Here is a 21,509-nt window from a genome sequence, read left to right on the forward strand (position 1 = left end):
CGAGCAGAAGCAACAACAGGGGGAGGCAGCAGGGCGTCAGGACAAACGACTGCAGCCAGACAGAGGCAGGTGTCGCGAAGACGATGCGTGAAACTATATATATATACATATATATATATATGTATGTGTGAAACTCGAAAGAGAAGTATGGGGAAAGAGGCCCAAAGCGGCGTGAGACCACCGCTTGTCGGCCTCGGACCTTTGCCCCCCTTCGTCATCCGCCGGCCCCCCCCCTCCCCTCCCTCCCCTCCTCCTCCCCTTACCGAGCTCATCCATCTTCTACGTTGGTCACTTTTGTTCGTTAGATGCGTTTCCCCTCGGACTCTTGTTTCGACACAACATATACATACATGTGCACATTTATGTCCCCTCTCCCAGTCCCGACTTTTTGGTTCAATTTTTCTTTTCAGGGTGGTGAGTTGGTCTTTCCAAACGTGTGCTGCACAGAGTGAGATAACGTCTGATACGCAGCATGCTACGCAGCGTTTGAGCTTGCAGACTCTCATCCAGTTTGACATCACCGCGGAGTGAGTACGATAACCGTGAAGTGGCAGCGGAATCGTCCCCATCGTTGCCCCCCGGGTTGCACTCCCCGGCACCGGTTGCTCTACCGTCAGAGATGCCCGTGCCGGTGTCGGGTATGCTGTTCGCAAATCCTTGCAGCAGCTGAATCACACGCATATCTGCCAGCTCACTCAACGACTCTTCAACAGCATTGGACGATTCAGGTATGGTCATCGTCGCCAAGTCTCCGAGGCGGCTAATACTCGACATCACATCCGGATTTGTGCTGATTCTGCCAATGCGCATGACGGGCGTCAGACGCACTAATGAAGGCCGACCTCTCACGGCATCTGCCGTAGGGTCGATATCGGACGTAGCGGAGATAGATCGGGAGAGGCGAGCCGACCCCAAGCACATGAAATTGCCCGATTGCAAGATCGGTGAACACCCTGTCCCAGAGGTCCGATGGTCAAAGCTGCTCCTCTCAGCAGAGCCCGACGTGTGGGCGTGCACGAGAGACCACTGCTCCACTGCTGCCTGCGCGCGCAGCAGCTGCTCTTGTTCGAAGGCCTGCTCTGCACGCTCGCGTAGATGCCTTTTTCGAACGTACGGGTTACACCACGTGCGGGCGACGCGTTCTTCAATCTGCTGCAGCGTCGAGGTCGCCGATGCCTCAAGGCTCCCCGTAGAAGTCGAGGGCGATGTCTGCGATAGCGCGCTCCGCGCAGAAAAGGAGTGTCGCTGTGACGTGGTCGAGCTGAAAATCTTGGCACGTTCAGGGGGGCGGTTTCGCATTGTAGGATACCGAGGCAGTGTGTAGGCATTGGTCGCCATTGAAAAAGAGGTTTCCTTTCTCCTAGGAGACATAGAATGGGCCTCGGTGTGTACCGGGGTCGCTACAGTGGACAGAAGTGGAGCACCTAGGCAGACATCGGGCACCGAAGTTACGTTCGTACCCACACCGACGTCCGTTTCCCCAAGCAGTGACATCACCGTTGGGGTAGGGGCAGCAAAGCACGCAAAGGCTGACCCGCTTCCCGACCGACCTACATTGCTTCCGACAGGTACGGCGGCGTCACCGTGAACGGTGTCGATCCGGTGAAGTAGGTGTGTCTCCCAGAGGTAGCAACACTTGTTGAGATTACGAAGACGATGCAGCACCGCCGACCTTGCCTCCAACAATGTTTTCAGCTTCTGCTCTTGCGCTGTCAGCGAGTCCCTCAACAGAAGTGTTTGTTCGCGCAGGCTGTTAATCTCAAACGCACCGTCCTCCACCAACGCCGTCTCGCCCAGTGTGAAGTGACGGAGGTGGCGCTCCGCCGTCTCAAGACAGCACTCCACCTGCTGCATCCACTTCTGCAGAGAACTGAGGTGGGGCAGCAGAATGACTCGATCCGTGCGTGCGCGAAAAGTTGTCGCAACACACATTTCATCAGCGATACGTATAATGCAGGCGATGCCCCTGCTGAGGTACTCCAGCGTGACCGCAAACGCGTTTGTACTGAATGTTCGCGGAGGCGCAGGGGGGCGGTAAGTCGCGTCCTGGGCAAGCCAAGCCGAGCCTGGAAATAACAACTCCGTGGCGTCCCTCCGACCGCTGCAGCTGTACGTCGAGTCTTCAGACTCGAAAGGAGCACGGTGAGCATCCAGCATTTCTTTCAGCGTCGACCGTAACTGTCGGATCATCTCCAAGTTGTCTCCAGTCTCCTTGAAAGAAGAAAGCCCTCGGTCAGCACTTCCATCCGTCACCGGGCCGCCAAGGTCATCAGGCACAACTGTGTCACATGACCCATCTGTCTTCGTGGCAACCTGGTGACTTGTTGGGATTTGGGTCCGCACCACCTCAACGGCAGCGCCGTCGCTGAGCTCTAGAATTGATTGGTGGATCCCGCGCAACTTGGAGAGGATCTCGCTCTTCTCCTTCCTCTGCTTCTCGAGTTGCTCCTTGACATCCAAAGCCCCGTCTGTGGCCATCTCAAAACCGATATCTACGGGTAGCAGAGCGTCGCTCGAGTCGTCGAGAACTCCCGCAGCAGCACTGACAGGCGCTGAATCGGTGGGAAATCTACGTGCGGGTCGTGATTCATCAGTGGCGTCCCCGGCGACCACCCCCGCCTCTTTAGCAGTACTTGCGACGCTTCGATCCGCCGGTGACTCACGAGGCGGCGGCTGCAGCTGCTCAAACACCTGACGCCGACCACGATTTGCCTTCGACAGCAGCCGCTGCCCTTCCTCCATCTGTATAACATCCTGCACATGATTGCGCATGGATGAAGATAGGGTGGTTGCCCTCTGCAGTATTTGTTGTCTGTTCACATATCCGGCAAGCAGCGCTCCAGCGGTGGACGTCGAAGGCGCTGGGGAGGTGCCGGGGGGAGGCGCTGGCGATTGCAAAGGATGCGCTGAAGAGGGGTGGGCAAAGCTGAGTTCGGCAGAGCCGCCTGCAAGAGCGGCCGATGAGCCCACGTTGTTCGTAGAAAAATTCGCTTGTGTCAATGCCAGCGACGTCTTCCACCGCTTCACATGCGTGGATACCCCGAGGCCACCTGATGCCGAAGACGCAAGTGGTGCCGAGGGGGATCCAGCGCCGTACAGCGGCCTGCGTGGCCGCCGAGTGCATGTGCGTTCAGAGGGGAATGCTGTTGTCGGCATGTTTCTCCGCCCAGCTCACAGACGCATACACACGAGGGAAAGGAAAGGGGACACAGCTCAATAAGTGGCTCGCGCCAATTGGAGGGGGGAGGGAGGTTGCAATATTGACTTTGCACACACGGACGAGTATCAGTGCGAGTTTCTCTGCCGCTACCGCTGTGCGTGTGTGTGTGTGTGTGTGCGTGTGACAGTGCGGGAAAGGGGAAAAAAAAAGAACTGGACACAAAGAGAGAGGGAAAAAAAGACACCCACACAAACGAAGTGTGAGCCGAGGCGTGACCGTGTCAAGAGAGCCGAACAGAAACCACTACACAAGAAGAAACGGAGAAAATAAGAGCCAGGAAAAGTCAAGCCACGAGCACCTGAGAATTGCAACACGCTGCGCACCACACGAACAGACATGCACGGAGTAGAGAACAGATGAAAGAGGTACGCTTGATGGAAGCGGGGTGATCCGGACAAAAAAACAGCACGCAACGGCATATCGCCTGGAGCCCCCCACCCTTTGCAGCTATCCAGTGACGCCTTTCGGTGCCACTTCTCGGCGGCGCCTTGTTTTCTAATGACACACCCTGTCCGTCCCCCTCTTTTTTTTTTTTGGGGGGGGGGGGGGATGAGAGGGGGTGGAGAATTGAACAGTTTGTGACCTGTGGAAGGCGAGGGGAGAAAATGTGCGCTGAATTCGCGCCGATACCCCCCGTAAGTCGTCTCCCCGGCATGAAACACAGGGGCACAGGTAGGAGAAGAGAGCGTTCTTGTGAATGGACGTCACTCTTACTGAGAGTGTCAATTAGATGAACGTCGTTCATGACCACCCACACAGGCGTTGTTATTCACTTATCCCATTGTCTTCACCCACGTCGTAGGTGGCGGACCTTGTCACCACCTTTGGTGGTGAAACAGTTACTGGTAGAGGAAGAGGGGGTCTTCGTGATTTCCACACACACAGCCGGCACTGTACTCCGCATACCCCAGACTGGGTGGGTCGGGGAGGGAGGAGGGAGGGGGGGGGCACTCTATCCATAGAGTGATACACTCAGTCATGAGCAAACACAAGATGCATCCGCATGGCCTTGAAGGGGTATACGAAGGGTGCCAAAGACACACCTGCCCCTGCTGCCACGCAAAGTGGGTGAGCACCCATGCACGTACGAACAAGTGCAGGCTCGCTTGCACCAACGACAGCGCCCCCTAACTCGAGCGACAGCCCCCACCTCTAAGCTTCTCCCTCGGTCTCTACAGATCATTTATCTGTGGAGGCGTTCTCGATTTCCTGCTGCCTATAGTACGGGTTGAAGTGCTTCGGCACCGTTGACGCCGACGCCGCCGTGGCAACGCCGCCAGACCCACTATCGCCGCCGTGCTGATACTGACGTAGACGCTCCGCTTCAAGCATCCGCTCCTCCTTCAGCGTGTCCACGACGCTGCGTAGCTTCGCAGTGGAATGACGATTCCAAGAAGTGAGAAAAACGATAGTGATCGCACCCCAAAAGTAAATCTTGCCCGCAGTAAGGCGCATCGTTCGTGGCCACGTGGTGTCTGTGCGTCTCAACGGCGAAAAAAAAAAATGCAACACCAGCCGCCAACCGCAGCGAGAAGTTAGTGCCTTGCCACCTCCTTGAGCCGCAGTTGCTCTTGAAATGTCTAGTCCAATGGGGACAGCAGTGAAAAAGGAGAGCTACATAGATTTGGGATGCGTTGATGAATGACGGTACACACGCCGCATGTCGCATCAGCCAGCGCCAAAAAAGTCGTAGCACAGGTGAAGCAGAGACACGGCACGAGAGTGGAGAGGAGGAATCCCCAAGAGGGTCACAAAACATAAAAATCCGTGGTCCAGGATGTAATGAAGTGTGGACGACATCGTACTTGTGCGTGAAGAGGCACTGGCAGGCTTCACGCTGTCCAATGATCATGAACAGCGTGCCCGCACCACAGGAATAACACAAATACCCCTAAATAGAGGAAAGGTGATGAGAAACAAAAGATGAAGCCCGCGCATGACGCCTTTTGTATTTTTTTTTTCAAAGGGGGGGGGGGCTCTCTCTCTTTTTTTTTCCCCTCGTGCCGTTTTCATTCAAGAACGTGTTTCACCAAAACTTCACCAGGAAATGTATAAGGCGATAGCACCTGTCCATTGCGCACTGACTGATACCCTCAGCCCACCCGTCATTATACGATAACAATGCTGCAGGAGGCATGCCGCACCACATCCTCCTCCCGCATCTGAAAGAAAGAATACCCCATCTGCCCTCAGTGCGTCTTCACTGCGCTCGTAGACAAATCAATCACCTTATCCGCCACCACCGCCACACGGTCATCGTGCGTTGAAATAAGCACCGTTTTGTTGTGTCTGTCACGTAGCTCCCTGATAGTCTCCAGCAGCACGTCCACGGCGCCCCTGTCGAGCCCTGTGGTGGGTTCATCCAGGAGAACAAGCGAATACCCGTCCGTCTGTGCGAAGATACGCGCCAAGGCAATGCGCTGCAGCTGGCCGCCGCTGAAGGGTGGGTGATCGGCGCTCTCGATAAAAGTACTAAAGGGGTTGCTCAGGAAGCTTGTGCATCCACTTTTAACCGATGCGTCCGTGACGCGGCCCTGCAGCTCTGCGAAGGTCGCCGCGGTAGTCGCCGACGGAGAAGTGCTGCTCAACAGCGTTTCGTCCTCTATGGCGCCGCCCTCAGCCTTTCGACCTCCAAAGCCCGATAGATCGGTGAGCAGGATGTTCTCTGCGACGGTACCGATAAAGATGGCATGCTGCTGCTCCAACAGCACGGCTCGTCGCTGCGTGCGCACTGTGCCGGAGCGTGGCCGCACCAGGCCACACAATAGCCGCAGACACGTGCTCTTCCCAGAGCCGCTGGGACCGTAAAGAACTGTGATGCCCCCTACGGCAGCTGTGAAGCTCACGTTCGACAAGCCGTTGTGGTGGTGACTGCCCGTGACAGTACTCAGTCGATTCTCCAAGGCGGCAACTGCGTCCCTCGAGCCAACGGTGCCGCCAACCTCGCTGAAGAAAGCCGGCACCGCTGGGTACGAGAAGTTGATGTGATACAAACCTACAGCTGCTGTGGCGGACTCCTGTATATCGACCACGGCATCCTCCGAAGCTGCAGCGCCATGCTCTCCCGCAGTGACCGCCATGGGCTCTGAGTACCAACGGAGCACCGCCTCCAACGTCCTCAGGCGCCCGAGCGTGGCGCGCAGCTCGCCCACAGCGGACGAGAGGGACGCGAGGGTGTTTACAAACGACTGGAAGCAGGCAAAATACAAGATAGTGTGCCGCATGCTGAGCTTCCCGCTCCGCTGGTAGTAGCTCGACAGCCCAAGCGCCACCACAAAGATGAGACGGGTGAGGCCGGAGCTGATGGCGGCGTAGCCGTGGATGCTACGGTTGAGTCCGTTTGTGAGCCGCCGCACCTGCGCCAATCGCTCTGCCGTGCGGCCCACCACAAAATCACTGCAACGAAAGACGAACACAGTCTCACTGCGTTGCAGAATATTCGCAATGTACGCCTGCACACTTGTCTCCTCTGCCGTCACGCGGCTGCCCTGGCGGTGCAAAGACATCCCTTGCAAAAAAAAGAGACACTGAATGACCACAACACCAACCATAATGGTCAGAGTGAGTTCGTAAGAGAGAAAATACATCACGGAGAAGAAGCCGACGGTGTACATCGCCTGCGAGAGTACGTTCGTCAAGAGCTCACCTATTGCGTCGTTCAAGGCTCGTCCGCTCGTGGTGATCAGCTGTGCAAGCTTCACAGCGTTCACGACAGCAACACGATCGGGATGGGCGGTGTGGAGAATGCGCTGCACGCTGTCCTGCACCAAGGAGTTTTGCGCACCAGTACCTGCGTAGTAAGCTGATAGGTGTGCAAACAGGGAAGTAATATGGTAGCCAATGATCGTCACGGTCATGAGGAGGCAGCGGCAGAGAACACCTTCAACGTAGGGGCTCAGATCTGCCACCGACCCCGCACCAGTGCCCTCAACAACGGCGCCGGTCCAGCCGCGCAAAGCGACGAGAAGCACTGGAATAAATGGCTTGAAGATGCGTTCGCTGAGCGCACCGAGGCCCAAAGAAGAAAAGTGGCCCGTGCCCACGCCTGGGGAGTCGACAGGCGTTCCAGTTTTAGGTGTCGGCGTCGTTTCCTCCAGTGAAGCCACGCTGGATCTCCCCACAGAATGCGAGACGCCCTCCGTGGACATTGTCAACTTCTCGGTGCCATATGACACAATCTCTTCTGCGAGGGCGGGTATCGTAATGCTCAAAAGCGCTGCGCCAGCCATAAAGAGGGCGGACAAAAGAATGAAGGGCCGCTGGGATGACATATAACGGTATGCAAAACGCAGGAGCTGGAGCGCATTATCACCCTCCCCTGTCGAGGCCTTCATCGGTGAAGACATCACCTGGTGGAGGAGGAGGAGGGGGGGATGATGAACTTGACTCTGAGATCCCCAAAAGCGGGTGTGTGCGTGCGTATATATTTATGTGTGTGTGTATGTGTGTGTGTGAGTTGTGCGATTGGGCCGCTGATACCGAAAATTATGTAATGGATTCAGGGCGCAACAGGAGAACAATTTCAAAGAATACGCATACGCATCTGCTCAGTTGATAAGCTGATAGGAGAAGTGGCACGCCATTTTTTTTGGTTTCTCAAACGCATGTCTCAGCGGGTGAGGACATAAATAGGGAGAACGGCAGGAGGGGAGGGGAGGGGGGGACTTGCTGCGGAGACACGGGCAGTGGAAAACAAGACAAAAATGGGGGCCATCATATCGTCGACGCCTGTTCATCAAAACGAGAAGCGGAGTCGAAAGATGGCACAAACGGGTAGAAGAAACATCTGACCTCTAGTGAACACACAGGGAAATTTGATTGACCCCCCCCACCCCTCGGTCTTGGCGCACCGTCACGTTCCAATATATTTTTGAAAAGAAAAACTGTGAACAAAGAAAATGCAATATATATATTTTGTTCAGTCCAAATGGATTCAAGCGAACTCTACAACTCGCACAAGGAAGTAAACAGAGACACAGAGGAGAGCAAGGGCGTCTGAGCCGGCCGTCTTCATTAATCAAGGCGCGCATTCATTATTGAACAACGATATATATATATATATAGGCACAGATATGTATGTAGGTGTACAAAGTACATGTGGCTCTTCTAGTACACGCACGCAACACCATGAAAAGCGCATACGGCAGAAAACCCAGCAACGGGAAAACGTTGGGGAGGGGAGAGGGGAAGGGGGGAGGGGGGAGGGGGAGGCGGCTGCAACACAAAGCATCAGCTTTACCTTCAGAAGGTGGCCTTGAGAAGCAAATGGTGAGATGATTCTTGGACAGATGACAGGCTCTCTCGCTGATGACCTTTTAAGCCTACACATTTGCGCTTGTGCGGATACACATTGACCCCTGCGTGGTTTTCGAGGTGAGTTCATTGCACCCAGACACACACACATATATATATGTGTGTGTGTATGTGCGCACCTGTGGGCCACTCTTCGGAAAATAGATGTGCAGAAACACAAAACAAATGAGACGTACGTTGAGCTGCAATACGACCAGAGAATATCAAATCGGGGAAAAGGGAAAAAGAGGAAAAAGAGGTTGGCGCACAGCAACACTCACGAAGTTGAAGCTGTTTTACAAAATGGGAGAGTACGAGCCAGTAAGGCGACATCGCACGCCCAATGATGAGAAAAGGGTGGCGCAACAAGTCAAGACGTGAGAAGAAGCGAATATCAGCATTGTTTTCTTCTCTGGATCAAAGTGCACATTTCCCTCGTACAGCATCCTCGGAGGTCGGGCCCCGCGCAACTCAACACCCTCCCTCCCCCCACCCCCGGGCCCGGCAATGTCTACAGGCCCGTCACGCGGTGCCAAGCAACGGCACACACGCGCCAGAGTGACACCAACTCAGTCGTCTGAGCCCGGTCTCGGCATCGCGCCCGGTCCGCCACCCACTTCAAAGGTCGCCCCCTCACCTCCGCCTCGAAAACTGTCCCCCACCACGCCGGCCCAGACTCGCCCGTCGGTAGGCAATGAGAGCCAAAAGCGAGATCGCTTTGAGCCACCTTGACACCTTACCTGAGAAGAAGATGGTAGACGCCTGCTCAGTGCCACCGGTCGCTCCTCCAAAAAAAAAGGGCCACTCAGGGACCTGACCGCCCGCACCAGAGTAGCGCGACATGCCTCTGGCCCCCTCCCTGCCCCCGCTCTCCTCTCCTGAATAGATGGCTGACGCCACAGAAAAAAAAACCGAAACATGCATCACAGCATCGACACAGCAAACACACGGGCCTTGCTTTCCCTTATGGGCCTAATCCCGACCCGGCCTTCACCCCCTCATGCATACCGACCTCCTCCAGTACACCACCGTCATCCTTCCACGCCTGGAGCTGCCGCAGGAGTGTGGAGCTGATCGACTCGCCAGTGGGCGATTGAACCAGGGGAATTGGAATACCCACCATCGGAGCCAAACCGCCATTTGCGGCGCGCATTTCATTAATGACACTAAGTGATTTCGCTGTCTCTGGCGACACCACGAGCGCCTCGATATCGGCGATGTCTTTTGTGCCCCCACTGATCTCTGAGATTGGCGCCACCTCCAGCTCCAAATCTGGGCGCATCTTTTGCATGAACTGCACAACATGCTCCATGCGAAGCTCCAATGGCTGCAGTGACTCTGCAAACTTTTTCTTCTTCAAGAGCGCCGCATCCGTGACACCGATGCGCAGCTTCTGTACCGCATACAGCGCAGCGGTGGAAAGCAGCACCTTGTGGCCCGAGTGGAAGTGGTCAAAGGTGCCGCCAACAGCGACATACTGGTAGTTCGGTTGGAACCCCTTCGCATCTCGCATAAAGTTCTTGTCCACCAGCCTCCACTCTCGCAGTACGGCTGCCGCGTCCTCGTACAGCCCCATGCCCTCACCGCCACCGGGGCACAGTTCCTCAAATTGCTGTTGTCGCTGCTTGCAGGGCGCGCAAGGCGGGGAGGCCGCAAACGCGCGAGTCCCTTCCTGGTTTACCGCGTCGTGTGCAGCCTCCTCTCCAGTACCAATGAGGGGTATTATGCTGATGGAGAGCTGCGGGCACACATCGAGAGCGGCACTGTAGAGGTGCACGCTATGCTCGAGGAAGGTGCTGCGATGCTGATTATGAATAACGAGGTACACATTGACGCCACTACCGTGGCCGCACTGCAGTTCCGTGAGGGGGCAGCGATATTTCACTTGTCCTGAGGCTGCCGAGGCTGTCCCAGTCGTCTTCAAGGCGCTGGTCTCGATCGGGGTCAACACTGAGCGAGTCAGGTAGTCGACGAGTAGTTTTGAATTCACGTCCTTTCCACGTAGAGTAGAAAGAACCACCGAGAGCTTCATGCTTCACAGAAGTCGACGCACTAGTGCAAACAGGGACGGTCGTGTGTGTTTGCCTGTCGTCTGTCAAAGTGTGTGTGTGTGTGTGTGTGTTGCGCCTGGTATCAGATGAAAGAGAAAAAAAACGAAACAGAGTGCGAGCAAGACGCAGCGGCAGGGATACCAAAGTATTTATAGTAAATGGCCTCAACACAAGCAGGGGGAAGGTGTCAATCGAGGTCGGGACCAATGCACTGACAGCACCACTCTGGAGATGAGCGAAGGCAGTAGATGTGAAGGCGAAGGACTGTGGATTCCCTAATCGCATCCCCCCCCCTCCTTTCACACACATACACACACTCAAATTTACAGATGTCGCTCTGGAAAAATCCACATTGCAAGACAAGCGGTTTTGTATCAGCGCTGCCGTCGAACCGTCACAACGCGGTGTTCATCATGTGTTATATGATAAATACGCATAGGGGTGATATGAAGCAGCGTCATTGCTCCTCCCCTCCCCCTCCCTCCCTCTCCCTCCTCCCCCTCTATACAAGAGGAAGAGCGTGCTCTTTTTCGAGGTTGTGCTGCCAAACCTGTGTGTACAGCTGCGCCGCCTCTGTGCACTCGTATGCACTGAAGTGGTGATTTAGCGAGGCAATCGAATGCACGTAATAGCGGCCGCCCAGACCACCGTGCACCTTGTTGCGAAAGAGAAAAAATACTCGCTGAATGCGGCTGTGCACCAGTGCCATGGCGCACATGACACACGGTTCATGTGTCACGTATAAGTCCAGTCCATTCGCCAGGTACGCAGAGCAACTGTTCACCTGGCGCGTACCCTTTGTGGTGGCCACACTGGAGGGCCCGAGAGCCAAGCCCTCAGGAGCAGGGGTGGTCCCGGCCATGTCGCTGGAGGGCGGCATCGTGTGTTCCCGATCTTTTTGCCGCTTCTGCGCTGCAGCGAGCTTTTTCAACGCGTACATCACGGGATGCTCAAGGACCAGGTTCGGTTTCTGCGGTATAGCTGGACGCTGCCGCTTCCGTGAATCCGTGCACTCGTCGCGCGGCGTCTTCGGGAAGCCACCACAGTATGGTGCAGCGGCAACAGGGTTATCCACTCGCATAGATTTGCACCCGGAACTCGTCGCCTTCACGCACCCTGTGGATGGGTCAAGCACGACAGCTACGATGTCGAGCAGCCCACAGGGCCCATGCTCCCCAGCGACCGCTTCTACAGTCGCCGTGATCTGCGGGGATGGCGCCGTTTGTGAGGAATCCCCCGCCTCCGTCTCCGAAGAATGCCCATAGGACTGCAGGTGCTCATTGCGAACCTCACACACGCGGTACAGACCGCGGCAGAGAGGAAAAACGTGCTGTACCATGTTCCCACAAACCTCTGCGGTCCACTCAGCAGACGGCGGGGTTGGTTCAAGGGGACGGGGTACAGCAAGTGGCCACACGCGATTCGCGCTCGCCCACTCCACCGGATCCAGTCTTGGAGCCCTCGTTGGCACAGAGACGATTTGAAACGCGAGAGGCTCGAGACTGGCCGCAGTCGAGGCGGGTGTGGCATCAGCAACTGCGCAAGAGGTTAGCTTGAGCGGATGGACCTCCGCCTTGTCGCAGTGATTTTCAACACAAATCGGCAACTGCTGGGCACCGCATGGCCTGCGATTGCCGACGGCCACAGCAGCAGCCGCCTCTACGAACGCACGAAACTGCGCCACCTTCGCTGTCGACACCAGATCGCTGGAGAGCAGTCCTAGCACCTGATCCACATCCAGGGACTCGTCTGCAGGAGTGAGAGGCCAGAGAAACTTCTTGGTCAAGGCGCCGTCACTCATGTTGACCACACTCGGGGTGGCATCCACTGCACTGACTGTGTGAAATGATGAAGCCATGCTTGTCGAGACAGGCGGCGCCTGCGCCGTGTCACATGCCTCGAATGACTGAACGGTGAGGAGGAGCTCTAAACACAGGGACGGGGTCGTGGGTGACGCAGATTGGGCCTGTGAGACCGACCACCGCGTCATGCGGCGGCATTGCCTAAGCCGCTTCAAATGCCCACCCTCAGCGTCGCCAAAGGGGCAGTGCAAATTTGCGGCCTGCAGCAGCGCCTGCGCACGCTTGGGCTCTGAAACGATCAGAACGAGCGCTCGCGTGCACGTGAACGGCGGCTCTGCTGCAAAGATCTCTCGCATACGTACACACAGCTGTGAACGTTTTTAAATATGTGTGTATATATAGATATATATTAGATTTATTTATATGTATAGTATATATAAATATAAGCACGCCTGCCGTTGAATTCTCCCCTCTTTACCCGAGTGGTTTGGCCATATATATACATATATGTATGTATATATATGTATATACGCGGCCGGTGCTGTGCGCGTACGTCAATGCGTGTGCAAGAAAGAAGGGGGGGAGGGGGGAGAAAAAAATGAAAGCGAGTATGGAAGTGCGTACTTGGCGCGGTTCGACTTGTGTCGAGTAGTTCACACACACACACACACACACACAAAGAATGGGCTGCCACCCATGAGCCCTCTTCCGCCTCGTGCCACACCACAGCAATCTGGAGAGGAGGCGGAGACAAAAAGAAAAACATATATTTATTTATATCAGAAAATCTGAATGCTTAACTACACCCCACCCTTTTCAAAGAGATTTTGGAATCGGGGTAGGTAGCGCAGTCGGTACACGCTCAAATGTTCACCTGTGTAGCGCGCCGCCACCTCCTTGGCCTCCAGCACGTCGTCCTCGTCCCTGAGGTCGCTCATGCCACAGCAGCGTAGGTGCTTACGAAACGCGGCCTGGGCGAAAGCCACCACGTCCGAGACATCGTTTTCCTTGATGAGCACCACATAACAAATCCCGCGTCGGGAGAGAACGGAGGGCAGCTGATTCAAGAAGCGGTCGAGCACAACGCGACCTTTTGGTCCGCCGCACCACGCTGCTGTGATGACGTCCTTTTGGGCTATGGCACTCTGTAATTCCTCCAGCGAAGTCGGGACGTAGGGGGGATTGAAAAGAACGACGTCAAAGAGCACCGACACCGAATCGATACGAGACAGAGCGTCGAAGAGGTCGCCCTGGAAGCGGCGGAGACACAAGGTCGAAGCGGAAAAGGCAGATGATGTCACATCGTCTGCATCCACAGACGGTGATGGCGAAGCGGCGCTGTCCGCCGAATTTACTACCGGCGTCGCAAGCAAGGCTGGGATGGGCGCCTGGATAGAGTGCTCGCCAAAGTCGGCCAGGACGGCCCTCCGAAAGTACTTGAGAAGGGTGTCCGTCCACGTGATCGCGGTAGCTTCAAGAGCCAGCGGGTTCACGTCAACGGCATAGCAGATTGGATCACGAAAGGTGCCAGGGCTGCTGCTCGTGCGACAGCCGCGCTCAGGGTTTTGTGCATCGATGCCCTGTGGTCCTGCCGCCGCGACAGAGGACAGTAGTAAACATCGAAGATGAGTGATCACAGTGCCGGAGCCGCAGCCGATCTCCACGCAGCGTTCTGGTTGAAGCGAGCAGAGCATCCTGGCATCCTTGTCGAGCGCCTCGAGAAAGAGAAACGTGTCCGCCTCAGGCTCGTAGACACTATTCCGAAAGCGTGAATCACTAATGCAGTGCGTGTACTCCGGAGACGAGTACGCCACCGCGGTGAGGGAATGCATTTGACAGGAGAGCGAAAGACTTTTAATTACAGATATACATGCACAGAAGTGAACATATATATATATACCAAGGAAAGCAATGAAGGGGGGGACTTTCGAAAAGAAACACACGCGCCAGTTGTTTTGCGATGGTTGCAGATACGCCAATCTCACGCGATCGTTCTTTTTTCTACCGCACCCTCTCACCCCCTCGCCCTTCTGGATGCAACCTGCCGAGGACTCACTTAGAACGGCACTCGGCAAGCGGGGGTGCAGAACATGAAAAGGGGGAAAGGAACGAAATGAGTGATGAAAAAGAAAGAAGCACAGGCGATGGTGACGGCAAAGAGTGAGGACAAACATAGGGGGAAAAAAAAAGAGGGGGGTGGCATCGATTCTACATCCGCCGGCTCCCCATCCAAGGCTGCGAATAAAATTCGGGTGCATTCGGCGCTCGTATTCAGATCTTTTTATATTGACCTCTTTTTGTTGACAAAGTGAGTGCGGGGTGAGTGGGTGCCCGGGCTTGCGTTACAGCGAAGGCGCTCTGTGCCCCAATCAAGGATCTTTCTTTTTCCCTCTTTCTTGTCCTTGCTTGGCGGTGGTGCTCGAGAGGAAGCTCCTCGTCTTTTTGTTGGTGTTGGGGGGACACCATAAGCCGGGAACGGCGACGAACGGCGCAGACCGACATGAATCGCATTCGCCATCCGAGCGTAACGCTGTTGCGTCTGAATGCTCAGGCGGATGGATTCGATTGATGTTGTGGATGTGACGGTGATCGTGGTGGGCGTATGCCTCTTCATTTGGGGGAGGGGGAGGAAGGTATATATCATGTGTGACAAAGGGAAGGGTGAGTGGGGTGCTGTGCGACCGCGTGCTACGGATTGGCCGTGGGAGGACACAGAGGGGTAAGGGCCACAGTCGCTCTTGTATATGAGAAGAGAAACAAAGTCACACCACCATGACTCCCCCCCCCCGCTTCCTCTGTCGGCACCGCTACTCTTCCAACCGAACCCTGGTTGACCCTAAGCGGAACACATCCAAGCACCTTGATCAGCCACACACACACACACACTCACACACACACACAAACGCACATACGAAGGGGGGCACCCGCATGCGCATCTAGACGTCTATGAAGTATATGTTGATTTAGTGAGTAGGGAGAGGGGAGGGGAAGAAAAAGCGGATTGAGCAAAAGTACGGGCACCACCCACCTTTCCACCCACCGCCACGTGAAAAAGGATTGATTCAATCGAGCGCAACATAACAAGGCAACACACTCCACTGCGCCCCCACCCCACGTCACAAAAAAAAAAGACCAAGTACGGTGAGGCAAGAAACCAGGACAAGCGATGAGACCGACCACAGAGCATAGCAGACAAGGAATTCCAAGAGAGACCATTTTTTTTTTAATGGCAAAGGAAAGTGATACCTGAATACTCGTATCGCCTCCGCTCAGGCCGGCAAATCCCCTTGCTTCGCCCACCCACCCCCCCCCCTTACGCCTCCCTCGTGCGCCCTCACTCTGCCCTGGAGTTGGACACCTCGTTCGTTGTCTCAAGACGCATGGCGATGTGCTCCGTGGCGACTGCCAACTGCGCAAAACTCGGAATAAAGGCACGCAGGTGCTGGCAACGCTCTGTCTCAAAGGAAAGGTAGTTCGTTAGCGTGTCGGCGTCTGCCGCAGTAGCACAACGGGGCACAGGTGGCAACAGCGGCTGCACTACTGCACCTGCATCTCGCACCGATATAGGGAAGGCGGCTGAGCCTCGGGTAGCCGGGCGAGAAGCCGGCCTCTCGGCAATGCGCCGCAGCGAATCCGCAAGGGCAGACACGGCCTCTTGATGTTCATGGAGAATGAGAGGAGAAAGTTGTGAAAGAGGTTCAAAAAGCTCGCTGTTAGCTGACTTACTTGCCGAGGCGTCGCTGAGCAGCCTACGTGCTAGTTCCGAGTGTGCGCACGCAAGCTGGGCGCTCAGTGATGCACAGCCAGTGAGTAGAGCTGCTGCAACGCTTTGAGTGGTATTGGTGGGACTCGTTTGCGCTGGCTGAGATGTGCTGCGACGATTCGTGAGACCATTTCTATTGTCATTGTTGTGGCCCCTGAGTTCGAAAGAGGGTGATCGCGAGTACGTACTACTACTGCAGCTCCGCTCCAGGTTTGCAGCATCCGTGGTCTTCGACACGCCAGGCGGAAAGGGGGCACTGGACGTAGCCGTGGGGTGCTGCAACGCATCCTTTTCATGGAGAACATCAGCCAGCCTTTTTTGAAACCACTCCACACGCTCTTGCATCCGACCGCACATGAGGCAGCCCCCCTCGTGGCGCTCGACTTTCGCCAGATCACTTGCGGTGCCCTCAGTGGCTTCGCGCTTTGCCGCTGCGGAGAGAGCCGCTAGTAGGCGCTCCTGCAATCGATCAACCTCTTGTACCAAGTGATAGTTCCTCCAGCGAAGCTCGTCCACCGTGATCGCCGCCAAGTGGGCTTGTTGTTCCTCTGCGGGGGAGATAGTATCAACGTCTTTGGTTCCCAACGCAGCCTCCACATGGCTGGTGCTGTCGTAGATGCGCCGCGCGCGAGGGGAGTTGCGCTCTTCAGCACTAGCAGGGGCTGAAGAGACTGACGAAGACATCGTCTGGCGCACGTTTTGGGGCTGCAAAGGCAGCCGCTGCTCTGAAGCTTGAAATGATGGCACGGTCGCCTCAATCGGCGCGATACGCCATTGTGTAGTCCGCCGTGCCCGGCAGATGGCCTCCTTTCGGAAGAGTAACACTTCCTTACGAAGCCGCGTGAGCTGCTTCGTCAACTCCTCCTTCTCCGCCTCCACCTGCCGCAGCTGCTTCACCACTGCAGCACCCTGTCCCCTCTGGCGTGCTGCCGCTCGCTGCAGTGTATGCACCTGACCCGCGAGCTTCTCAACTAGCTGCGCGTAATCTGCATTCCTTTTCTTCGTCGCTTGATGGATACGCTGGAGATCCATCGAGAGACTTGCCTTGCCGCGAAGCTCGCGCTCATATTTGTCGCGCTCTTGAACTGCCTGATCGCAAGCAGCCTTTGCGCTGTGGCATTGCTCCTCCGAATTGCGCAGCTGTTCTTCGAGGGCGGCGATGCGCTTGAGTAGGTGCTGCTCACGCACTCGCTGACGATCTCGATCGAGTTGTACATTCGGCAGTGGCAACCGAGCCGGCGTCCGCTCACGAAAACCGCTAGCGCTACTACTGGTGCTACCACACTTAGCTCCCCCTACTACGTCTAGAGCCAGAGCAGATTGCATCACAGCAGGTCTGGGGCTGGATGCGGAACCTTTGCGGTGCGTAGGGTTCTCCTCCATGGATGAAGAAGTCGCTGAGGTTGCAGATCTCGAGAAAAGCTTCGACGGTGCTGGTGACAACGGCATCCTTCGCCTGTGCAGTGGCCTAGAATAGCGTGGCATTGACACTGATGCATCCAGCCCAGGAGCAACTCCGCTGCTCTGTGCCGCTTCCACTGTGGCGGCAAAGTGAAGAACACGCATTGTTTGTCGCACTGTATCCTGCGGCGCTGGCACACAAAGCACCTGCACCGTTGCATGCGGCGCAACATTATTTTCCAACAGATCCCGTAGAGGTACGTGTAAAGGGTAGGTGCGAGCCGCACCGTCCGCCTGCATGTGAAGAATGAGGGTCAGCTGCTGCAACAAGTCTTGCGCGCTGGCAGCGTCCACGACGACGAGCCGACCATAGCCCTGCAACTCCACTGTCACCACACATGCCGTCTGACCCTCGACGGATCCCGGCGATTCCTCCACCGCGGCGTGGCGGTCCTCGAGGAACTGTAAGAGCGTGCCCCACTCCGTGGCAGAGGTGGTGCGTGTGAGTGTTTTCCTGTGCGCCTCCTGGGGGGTGCGGATGCGGTGATCTTCGCAGAAGTTGTCTAGCAACACCCGCTCTGAAGCCGACACTGTCACCACGGAAAGCTGAGCTGTCGAGCAGCCCTCCAGATTCCGAAATAACAACGGAAAGAGTTGGGTGTACAGCTCCATCACCACCGCCTTGGCCGCTGCTAACCCTGTGTTTGGCTTCTGAACCAACACCGACGATGACGCTACACGCGAGGTGGTCGCTCTTGCATTCGCTTGGATCTGCGATGTGCTGCGATTCCCCTCGGACGCCGTTGACTTGGGCGAAAGCGCCATATCTTCGGAGTTCGGCGTCGCAAGGACGAGGGTCGCGTTGCCGCCGTCACGCAATGTGGCTAGAAGTGGGCCATTGATGTGCTTCACGTAATCATGTGCAGGGCTCAGCACGTGAGAAAAGACAAGTGACTGCAATCGACCGCGGTAGAGCACCCGGACCCCATCCTCGAAGACGCCCTGGAAAAGGGTGTCTTGACGCGCCTCATGTGGGATGACGCAATACGTCCGCGTGGACATCGTCCCATCCTTTTTGGGTGTGGTGGATGTACGGAGTGGGCCAGGTGTGTTTGTGTGCAGAAGAGGAGATGACCAATGAAGTGAAGTGAAGTGAAGGGGGGGGGGAGGGGGGGGGCCAGAGCACATTAGATGATCCTAGACACAACAGTACTTGTGCCCCCCCCAAAAAAAAAAACGAGATAAACCAAGCCGGCGACCGAGATCACACTCGTGCACTTGTCGAATGCAGGGAACCGCCCTGGAGCTAGGGAGCGCGCCCCATCATGCGAACACGCATCGAGGGAGTACCAAAGGCCACCAACGAAAAGGGCAGACGAGAACGGCCCCCTCTCCCCGCCTTCTGCTTTGTTTCTTTTTTTCCGTCGCCTGGCCGCTGGCCGATACATAAAACATGCATCGACGTGAAGGCGTCATGCGCGCGCATTAGTGCCAATCCTGCAGACCCAGAGAGAGAGAAAGAGAGATGTCCAAAAACCCATCAAGAGTAGAAGCAATCAAAATACAAAAGATATATGGAGAAGGGAAAGAAAGGGGAGTCGACACAACCGACGCGTTTCCAGCAGTGCCCTCCCTCCCTCCCTCCCCACCTTCTCGCCTCTCGGTGCCCACCCTACACTGCCTGTCCCATACCTATATAAAACCGAAAAGAAGAGACAACGAAACAAAAAGACAGGCAAACAAGAATGAAACGCGGGGGGAGGGGGGAGGAGGACAGAAGCAAACGCAACAACCGATACATTACAACAAAAAGAGAGCACGAGACTATTGAAGATGAAATCGGTGGGAGGGAAGGGGGGGAGACCAAATTCCAGTGCAGATATGAACGACACAGCATACACAAATCAAAGCCTCAACCCCCCCCGTCTCCCCGCACAAGGAGCATGCCCTCTGGGCATTCTCCCCTACGAGCACATGTACTTGAGAGCCTACAACGCTCAACATGCATTGAGATTGGCGTCGACTTGCTCACTATATGTGTATGTGTGTGTGTGTGTGTGTGTGTGGCCCTTCACTCCGCTCTCAGCCTTCATGCCGCCCTGTTTCTTTCCTCCCACCCCCTTCGCATCACTTCCCTGTTCCCGCAAAGCCCACACTTCAGAACGTAGACCACGGGAAGACCATGTTTTCCTATCATCGGGGGTGGGGGAGGGAGGCAGAGAGGTCTACAAAATACGCTTAGAGAAAACAATTAACACACACCCCACACAGCCGACGCCACAACGATAAGCAACAAGAGGCACAACCACAGGTGGACCAGCGCAGCACAAAAAAAAAGAGGAAAGGGGGAGCTGAGTAAGCAAGAAAAAAAAAACTGGATAGCGAGCCGCATTTGCACGCACACGCACATACACGTGCTTCAAATCAACTTCAAAAGAGAAACTGCTGCTCCCCAAGCAACCGAAATAAACGTCAACGTCGATTCGCTGCGCGGAAGAGCGAGCTCAAACATATCCACACGGCTTGCCAAAAAGAAAAAAAAAGTAAATGCGAAGACGGGGGAGAGAGGAAAAAAAAGGAAAGGATTTCATGGCGCCAAACCTCTTGCGTATCGAACATCCCGCACAGACACTTGCACACACACGCACACACACACACACACACACACACACACGAAAGGGAAAAACGCAAGTCGCAGAGGAGAGGGGGAAAAAAGGGGGGGCCCATCAGTCATCCTAAAAGAATACATATAGAGAGAGTTATAACAGAAGAAAGCAAAGCACAGTGTGAGGAGTGTACTTGTAGCCAGAGGCGACGCGTCCGGGTTTCAGTATGAGACAAAGATCATGAAGACAAAAGAAAATGGGGGGTATGTGTGGGGCCGAAAAAAAAAGGGAAAAGGAGGGGGAAAAAGAAACAGCAGCAGCTTCAAGTTGACGCATAAGCGAGGGACCCCTAACAGCGCAGCAAGTCGAAGAAATGGTGGCGTGGGGGGGGGGGTAGATGGGGGGGGGAGGGGAGGGGACGAATCAACGCAATAGTGCGGTTCGGTATAAACACCAAGAGAAACAGACGCCCTGTCGAGCACACAGGATGGAAGCACCGGGGAAAGACAAAAAAAAATGAGTGAATATCTGAGACACTGAATAGAAAACGAAGTGAGCGATCTGTGCATTGCCCCTCGCCCGAGAAGGAGACTCAGATACCACACTGCGGACTCGCGTCATAACGCACATACGCACACCCAACGAAAGAACCAAATACTTTTATGGTCTACACCTTCGCAGTAAGAAGCGGAGTGATCATATATATATATATAGTTTTTAAGCAATTGAAATATATATAAAAAGAACATATGCGGGAATATACATAGAATCACTTGACGTGTCCTTCCATTGTGTGCACACCAGCACGACAATCCTTCCAGAACATGTGAATTAAAAAACAAAACAGAACAGAACTCCCAAGGAGCCTATGGGTGAATGAATGACACCACCAATAACCAACTAGTAGAAACAAAGAGAGTATTAATACACAAATCAAGGGAAAAAAAGAAGAACCAACGCGCATACTTTTCTCAGAAATCAATACTTCACCCACAAGTCCACGACTACCACCCCCCCCCACACACACATAACCGCAGCTGGCCTGCATCTGCTGCACGGCGACGACATCTTGGTCGTCTACAACGACCTGACCCGCCGTCTGATCACGTCATGCACTATACGGAGCTCTCCTAGTAGTTGCCCCCCATCCCCCTCCCCTCGGAGACGTGCGATGTCAGACCCGTCAAGCGGAGTTGGGAACACTACACGCCTCCTCATCCAGGATGGGTGCGCTCAGCGTCCCGTTTGTGGGCGAAATCGAGGGGCGTCTATCCTGAAGGTCGCGGGGGGAGGGCTGGAGGCGGAGTGCACTCACTTTGTAGGGTCACGGCAAGAGATCTAGACTATGCCTGCCTCCCCTTTGTGCTTGAGAGT

The 21,509-nt window shown here is 55.4% G+C and overlaps 7 protein-coding genes across 7 annotated transcripts; all 7 read right to left on the bottom strand.

The window, feature by feature from the left end:
- Positions 1 to 393: 393 nt before the first annotated feature.
- On the bottom strand, positions 394 to 2,772 carry JKF63_02566 (uncharacterized protein; the record flags this gene model as incomplete). Its single annotated transcript, XM_067898591.1, has 1 exon — positions 394 to 2,772. One exon carries the CDS (start codon positions 2,770 to 2,772, stop codon positions 394 to 396), a length of 2,379 nt encoding a protein of 792 aa, XP_067754748.1.
- A 1,627-nt stretch (positions 2,773 to 4,399) lies between these two features.
- JKF63_02567 (uncharacterized protein) lies at positions 4,400 to 4,675 on the bottom strand (the record flags this gene model as incomplete). Its single annotated transcript, XM_067898592.1, has 1 exon — positions 4,400 to 4,675. One exon carries the CDS (start codon positions 4,673 to 4,675, stop codon positions 4,400 to 4,402), a length of 276 nt encoding a protein of 91 aa, XP_067754749.1.
- A 734-nt stretch (positions 4,676 to 5,409) lies between these two features.
- JKF63_02568 (uncharacterized protein) lies at positions 5,410 to 7,566 on the bottom strand (the record flags this gene model as incomplete). Its single annotated transcript, XM_067898593.1, has 1 exon — positions 5,410 to 7,566. One exon carries the CDS (start codon positions 7,564 to 7,566, stop codon positions 5,410 to 5,412), a length of 2,157 nt encoding a protein of 718 aa, XP_067754750.1.
- Positions 7,567 to 9,476: 1,910 nt separating this feature from the next.
- JKF63_02569 (uncharacterized protein) lies at positions 9,477 to 10,544 on the bottom strand (the record flags this gene model as incomplete). Its single annotated transcript, XM_067898594.1, has 1 exon — positions 9,477 to 10,544. One exon carries the CDS (start codon positions 10,542 to 10,544, stop codon positions 9,477 to 9,479), a length of 1,068 nt encoding a protein of 355 aa, XP_067754751.1.
- Positions 10,545 to 11,065: 521 nt separating this feature from the next.
- On the bottom strand, positions 11,066 to 12,721 carry JKF63_02570 (uncharacterized protein; the record flags this gene model as incomplete). The annotated part of the gene is made up of 1 exon (XM_067898595.1): positions 11,066 to 12,721. The coding sequence occupies one exon, from the start codon at positions 12,719 to 12,721 to the stop codon at positions 11,066 to 11,068; it is 1,656 nt and encodes a 551-aa protein (XP_067754752.1).
- A 444-nt stretch (positions 12,722 to 13,165) lies between these two features.
- On the bottom strand, positions 13,166 to 14,197 carry JKF63_02571 (uncharacterized protein; the record flags this gene model as incomplete). The annotated part of the gene is made up of 1 exon (XM_067898596.1): positions 13,166 to 14,197. One exon carries the CDS (start codon positions 14,195 to 14,197, stop codon positions 13,166 to 13,168), a length of 1,032 nt encoding a protein of 343 aa, XP_067754753.1.
- A 1,502-nt stretch (positions 14,198 to 15,699) lies between these two features.
- JKF63_02572 (uncharacterized protein) lies at positions 15,700 to 18,591 on the bottom strand (the record flags this gene model as incomplete). Its single annotated transcript, XM_067898597.1, has 1 exon — positions 15,700 to 18,591. One exon carries the CDS (start codon positions 18,589 to 18,591, stop codon positions 15,700 to 15,702), a length of 2,892 nt encoding a protein of 963 aa, XP_067754754.1.
- Positions 18,592 to 21,509: the final 2,918 nt, after the last annotated feature.

This window comes from Porcisia hertigi, chromosome 32 (genome assembly GCF_017918235.1).
Source record: "Porcisia hertigi strain C119 chromosome 32, whole genome shotgun sequence".
NCBI lineage: Eukaryota > Euglenozoa > Kinetoplastea > Trypanosomatida > Trypanosomatidae > Porcisia > Porcisia hertigi.